At 47.9% G+C, this 6786-nt stretch overlaps 1 protein-coding gene across 1 annotated transcript in view; it reads right to left on the bottom strand.

Moving 5' to 3' along the window:
- Positions 1-886: 886 nt before the first annotated feature.
- Positions 887-6786, bottom strand: part of LOC129464979 (succinate dehydrogenase [ubiquinone] flavoprotein subunit, mitochondrial-like) — a 30646-nt gene continuing 24746 nt past the window's right edge. The window contains 4 exon segments of the mRNA XM_063619594.1: positions 887-1235; positions 3307-3420; positions 5186-5316; positions 5551-5662. Of these exon segments, the coding sequence (XP_063475664.1) occupies positions 1149-1235; positions 3307-3420; positions 5186-5316; positions 5551-5662 (444 nt within the window). The 3' untranslated portion in view covers positions 887-1148.

Here is a 6786-nt window from a genome sequence, read left to right as displayed (position 1 = left end):
TGCTGACAGGGGGCGGAGCTCACACAGTAATGCTGACAGGGGGCGGAGCTCACACAGTAATGCTGACAGGGGGCGGAGCTCACACAGTAATGCTCTAATGGGGCGGAGCTCACAGTGATGCTCTGACAGGGGGCGGAGCTCACACAGTAATGCTGACAGGGGGCGGAGCTCACACAGTAATGCTCTAATGGGGCGGAGCTTACACAGTGATGCTCTGACAGGGGGCGGAGCTCACACAGTAAGGCTCACTGGCCCGCTGCTCACCTCCTACTGTGTGGCCTGGTTCCTAACAGGCCATGGACTGGTAACAATCTGTGGCCTGGGGAATTGGGGACCCCTGATTTGAATAATCGAGGACACACTCACCTAGTAAACCATCTGCCAAGAAAAAGGAGGAAATGTTAGTTTTCTCCATTCACTCTCAGGCACCAACATTAATTTGAACTTAGAAATAAATTACAACAAGGCCAGGCATGGTGGTTCACACCTATAATTCCAGCACTTCGGGAGGCCAAGGAGGGAGGATCACTTGAGCCCAGGAGTTTGAGACCAGCTTAGGCAACACAGTGAGACCCTGTCCCTACAATTACAAAATAAATGAGCTGGGCATGGTGGCGCACACCTGTAGCCCCAACTACTCAGAAGGCTGAGTCGGGAAGATCACCTGAGCTGCCCAGGAGTTTGAGGCTGCACTGAGCTGAGACTGCACCACTGCACCGATCCTGTCTCAAAAAAAAAAAAAGAAAAAGAAAAAAAAATAAACTACAAGAACATATCTGGATTTTGATGTAACAGAATACAAAGATTATTACATTGGATTTTTAGGTCAACAAATATGACTAAAGTCATAACAGTAAAATATTTTAAATGGATTTGGAAATAAAAGTTTGTTCATTTATGTTTTATTTAAGAGCTGTGCCCAGTTTTATCATCTCAGAAGAATGAAGCAAGGGACAAAGGTAAGTGCCACGCTCCCTGGCCACTGGGTTCCTGGCAAGCTCCCAGCCACTGGGTGCCAATCTCCCTTCAATGTACTCCTTCTTCCCTGCAGCACAGAAGCGCATGAAGACAGTTATGACATGGACACATGCATGAGCTATTATACATAATTACAAAGGCTGATTCTGTCATCACCGCATCTTGTCTCATCAGTAGGAGCAAATGGCTGGGGGGACGGTGGCACAGTCATCCTCGTTCCAACTTTTGTCAATTACGGGTCTATATTCCAGAGTGACCTTGAAAAAGAGTCAGTGGTAAGTTAAGCACAAAAATGTACAAAAAGCCATCTCTTGTGTTCCTTTTGAAACATTTTAACTATAAAAGTAGATTTACAGCATGGGAACTTAGAGGTATTTGCTGCAGTATTTTCCAATAACAAATTCAAAAATGACCTACATGTGCAACAGGGGACTGTAAATGACGGCAGATCCGCAGATGGAACAGAGCAACGAAAATGACACTGTACCAGATTCTCAGGGCTTTACAAAAATGCTCCCGTCATGAGAAGTGGGAGAACCCTTGTCTATACCAAGACACTTTATGTTTAAACTATCTACTTCCAGTTTTTCTACTTCAAAGTAAATATTTATATAGGTTGAACATCCCTAATCCAAAAATCTGAAATTCTCCAAAATCTGGAACTTTTCTGAGCACCAACATGACATTCAAAAGAAATGTGCTATGGAGTCAGATCTTCTGATTAGGGATGCTCAGACAGTAAGTATAATGCAAATATTCCAAAGTCTGAACAAGCCTGAAATCCAAAACACTTCTGGTCCCAAGGATTTCAGAGAAGGAATACTCAAGCTGTGTATTAAATATGCACACACAGGAAAAGGTAGGCACATATACAAAGAAATTTAAACCATAATGGGTCATCTCTGGTTAGTGAGCTCTTATTTCAATCTCTTTGTACTTTCTAAAAGAGTATGTATTTCTCGAAAAATTACTAAAACTGGCTGGGCATGTTGGTTCATGCCTGTCGGGGAGGCCAAGACAGGTGGATCACTTGAGCTCAGGAGTTCAAGACTAGCCTGGGCAATGTGGAGAAACCCCATTTCTACAAAACATACAAAAATTAGCCAGGCATGGTGGCATATGCCCGGGAGGCTGAGATGGGAGGATCACCTGAGCCTGGGGGAGGTTGAGGCTGCAGTGAGATGAGATCGAGCCACCACATTTCAGCCTGGACAACAGAGATGAGACTCTATCTCAGAGAAACAAAAACAAAACAAAAAACCCAAACCCGGAAACATTAAAAATAGACTTGTGCTAAGCGAGTGAAATGTGATTTCTATACACTACCAGGAAATGGCCTTCATGATAAATCCTGAAAATGACCTACTGCCTGAATCACAGACACACTAGATGATAGTGAGAGTCCAATGGTAACTTCCACAGACACAGCTAAGTGATTATACAACTCTCTCTTACAGCTATGAAAAGCTTAAGGGTAAAAGCTTTCTATCTTCATTATTTCTGAATCTTAATGCCCAGCGGAAATGCCACACGGGTGAACTGTGCTTGTGTGGAACAAAGCTGCGACCCCCCTACCACACCCTTGGCTGGCTGTTCCCAGGATGCTGTGCTTGTGTGGAAGAAGGCTGGAACCCCCTACCACACCCTCGGCTGGCTGTTCCCGACACTGTGCTTGTGTGGAACAAGGCTGCGATCCCCTACCACACCCTCGGCTGGCTGTTCCCAGGATGCTATGCTTGTGTGGAACAAGGCTGCGACCCCCTACCACACCCTCGGCTGGCTGTTCCCAGGACGCAGCTCACCCCCAACCCCGCCTCAATTTCGGCCCTTCTCTGCTTGCTCAGTGCCCGGGGGATGCTAAGGGCTGCACCACATCCCCTCAGCTCCCCTGCAGATGCTTCCAGTTGGCCCAGCCCATGGGAGGAGAGGGGAGGGGTCTCTTCTGGGCTCCCTTGGCATGGGACTGGTTTCTGGTAGTGGCTGTGTGTCCACCCGACAGATGCTGACTTTCTTGCTAGGTCCACAATCATCTCCTCCCCTGCCACCAGGCCTTGGACGCTTGCTCCTGCCCAGTGACTTCCATCTGGCCCACACCACGGAGCAACCCTTCCTTAACGCTCCTCTGAACCACCTGCAGGTACTGGATTCTGTCTCCAGCCCGAAGCCTGACTGCTGTCAGAGTGCCTTTTTCAGTGGTGCCTCAAATCTGTCAGGAGTTGATTTAAATCTGGCCTGCTCCTCCCCGTTCACCACCAGCAAGGCCAGCCTGCAGACCTGGGCGGGGCCGTGTGGGTGCTGGGCTGTGGTGAGAACGAGCTCCACACTGACCTTCCCAGTGCTGACGTCCACATAGGACAGGGTGTGCTTCCTCCAGTGCTCCTCAAAGGGCTTCTTCTGTTGCCCCTGGATGGGCTTGGAGTAATCGTACTCATCAATCCGCACCTGAGGCCAGAAACACCGTCATATTTCTTATTACTCTAACAGAGCAATACAGAAAAAACACAGCAAACATTAAAATGATCTAAGAGACAGATGCCCTAGAACTCATTCCATTTCCACTTCAGCCCAGGAGGTTGGCACCATCAACACGTTCAGAACCCACAGAGGCCACATGGCTGGCCAGGGGGTGTGCAGCCAGCAGTGAGTCCAGAGTAAGCCATGTCCGCATGTTCCCTTAGACATCCTTTATGTATCTAAGAGTTTATCAAATACTTTGTCTTTTTGCTCCATGCACTAGGAGACTACCTCAATCTTTTCTTTCAGCCCGTTTCTATTAAAAAAATCTTTTTTTTCTTTTGAGACAGGGTCTCGCTATGTCACCTGGGCTGGAGTGCAGTGGTGTGATCACAGCTCGCCGGAGCCTTGACTTCCCAGGCTCAATCATTTCGCTTCAGCCTCCTGAGCAGCTGGTACTTCAGGCGCGTCGCTTACCACCACGCCTGACTCATTTTTAAATTTTTGTAGAGGCAGGTTTCACCATGCCGCCCAGGCTGGTCTAGAACTCTGGGCTCAAGTGATCTGCCTGCCTCAGCCTCCCAAACGCTGGGATTACAGGTGGGAGCCACTGCACCTGGCTTCTATTCTAATTAAAACTCGCTGTGACCAACTAAATTTATGCTACTGGCCGGGCACAGTGGCTCATGCCTGTAATCCTAGCACTTTGGGAGGCCGAGGTGGTTCACTTGAGGTCAGGAGTTCGAGACCAGCCCGGCCAACGTGGTGAAACCCCGTCTCTACTGAAAATACAAAATTAGGCATGGTGGCATGTGTCTGTAATACCAGCTGCTTGGGAGGCTGAGGCAGGAGAATCACTTGAACCCGGGAGGCAGAGGTTGCAGTGAGCTGAGATTGTGCCGCTGCACTCCAGCCTGGGGGACAGTGAGACTCCATCTCAAAAAAATAAAAATAATAAATTTATTATTATTCTGTATTCTGGCAAACACGGATTCATATACTTTGCAGGAAACTCTTAATATGTATGAGGAGACGAGCAAGTTCTGAGCAGTGATCACAGCCATCAGCATATTCTAGTGGAGGGTAAATCAGTAAAATTTCATGGTGAATAAAAATGATTTTCCCATTCACCGTGTTCAGCTGACTGGAAAGGCTGCCAACAGCCGCCCACACACAGTCCTGAACCAGCCTGTGTGCCTGCCTTGTGGAGCCTTTGTCTTTTTGCTGATGTGGTTTATCCTGAACTTGCATTTGCACCCCAAGTCTCCCTTTCTGTCATTTTTTGCTATCATATGTGAAAAACTCTTACCGGGCAGAATCCAACACGTGTGCTCTGCACAAAAATCAGTTCATCTGAAGAACAAGTGACCACAGGGCAGGCTCTATAATACCTTTTCCAAACCACAGGGCAGGTCTGAAACAGTGGCTTACTCATTATTTAATAAACTGGCACTTATTTCCTGGTCATGCCACTCTGGCTGCACTTCTAACCTTGGCCTTCTAACAGCAAAGCACATTGGCTTGGAGATGCCACTGCTGGCATCAGTGGACGCTGACCCAAAGCAAGGAAAAGGTCACAGTGATCCAGAAGATGGCGAGAACCCAGGGATCAAAGTTACCAGGGGAAAAAGGCATTTTTTGGATTTACTTTTGGGGAAATGAAATAAAATGCAGAGAAAATGCAGGGGTGGGGCTGAGTCCCACCAGGTGGGAGGAAAAGGCAGGTGCAGGTGGGCGTGGTGAGAAGGCGCACCTTGTAGTCTTCCCTGGCGTGCGCGCCCCGTGACTCCTTCCGCGCCTCTGCTCCATTGATGGTCTGCAGCGCACACAGCATCAGGTTCTGCAGCTCCAGGGTCTCCACCAGGTCTGTGTTCCAGACCATTCCTGGGGACACAAAAAGTTCCATCAGGGGCAGGCGGGACCCAGTCACATGGGCCCTCCGAGCTGTCAGCCTGGGCCTGCTAGTCCATGGAGTCACTGGTTGCGGCTTTATAGCTGAGGACCAGGACCCATCCAGACAGCAAGCACGGAACTAAGTCAGCACTGACGGGACAGACACCAGCCCACCCTGCAGAAGGCAGGGCCCAACAGTGTGCACAGAGCTCGCTGTCTGCTCACCCCCGTTGAACGTCTTCAGGTGCTTCAGGTCTCTGTAGAGCTTGCTGATTTTCCCACAACCTTCTTGCAACACGCTTCCCACACGGAACACGGCAGCATGATTTTGCATTGACTGTAGTACAAAATATTATTTGTAAACTTTTAATCCATAGAAGCAGCCATACCAAGAACTGCTTAACTTTTAGACCTGTTGTTTTGCATTTCATTTTATGTAAATTAAACAGAAAAACTGGGAAATTCAGACTATGAGTTTATTACTCTGAACTTAAAAATGAAGTTTTGACTAAAGCTTCCGAATAAACAAATGTAATGTTTCTATTACATACACATCTTAGACCCACACACATCCTTTCCAGCGGGATACAGCCAGGGTCCAGGACTCCAAGCAGACTACCTGTGTGGCACCATGTTCCATACGGCTCCGTGGCCAACCAGGCAGCGCTGCCTCCCCACACTCCTGGCGGGACTCCTGACGTGGGGTCTGGTGGTCAACGTGACACGAGCCAGCAGCCCTGTGGTGATACACACTAGGAGGAGCTGAGCAGAGCCCTGGTGATGGTCGGGTTGGAGCCGAAGGTCTTCAAGGAGAGGGAGGGGCGTGGGTGGCTGGGGCCCTTGGCCTGTCTGGCTACTGTCTTTTGCCTATTTTGTAGAAGCTCCTTGTACACTGAGTTCCTTCATAGTTTTACTGTGGTGAGAAACGTGCTATGCAGTGGACCTGAAGTTTACTGTAGGTATGCTGGGAACTGGGCATCAGCTTTTGCTTCCTGTGGGACAGACAGGCACCACCTCTGTGATCCCTCCTCCTCCTTGCTTCTCCCTCTCACTCTGCTTTGCTCCACTGACCCTAACTGTCTCTTCCTCTACCAATGCACCTCCATGGTTTAATTTGGACATTTCACCTGACCTTCCTTAGACTCACACGTAATTGTAACACTGTAATGCACATCAACCTAATGGTTTTTCAGGAAGAACAAATGAAAAACATTGCATCTCAGACTCTAGTATTACGTTTTTTCATGTACTTTAGCAGGCACGTTTTCATGTCCTTTTTTTGTATTTCTGGTTACATTATTTCAGACATTTTCAATTTCTTTTTTTGAAATGTGAATGAGATATTTACTGATGTCTGAGCAGATTACTGCTGACACATTGCAAAGCTACTGATTTTTAGATACAAATCTCTTATCCAGACACCTTACTACATTCTTGTTTTGTTTCTGTTAGTTTTTCATT

Source organism: Symphalangus syndactylus, chromosome 16 (assembly GCF_028878055.3).
Source record: "Symphalangus syndactylus isolate Jambi chromosome 16, NHGRI_mSymSyn1-v2.1_pri, whole genome shotgun sequence".
Lineage (NCBI taxonomy): Eukaryota > Metazoa > Chordata > Mammalia > Primates > Hylobatidae > Symphalangus > Symphalangus syndactylus.
The sequence above is the reverse complement of the archived record's forward strand: the minus strand, read 5'-3'. Positions and strand labels throughout refer to the sequence as shown.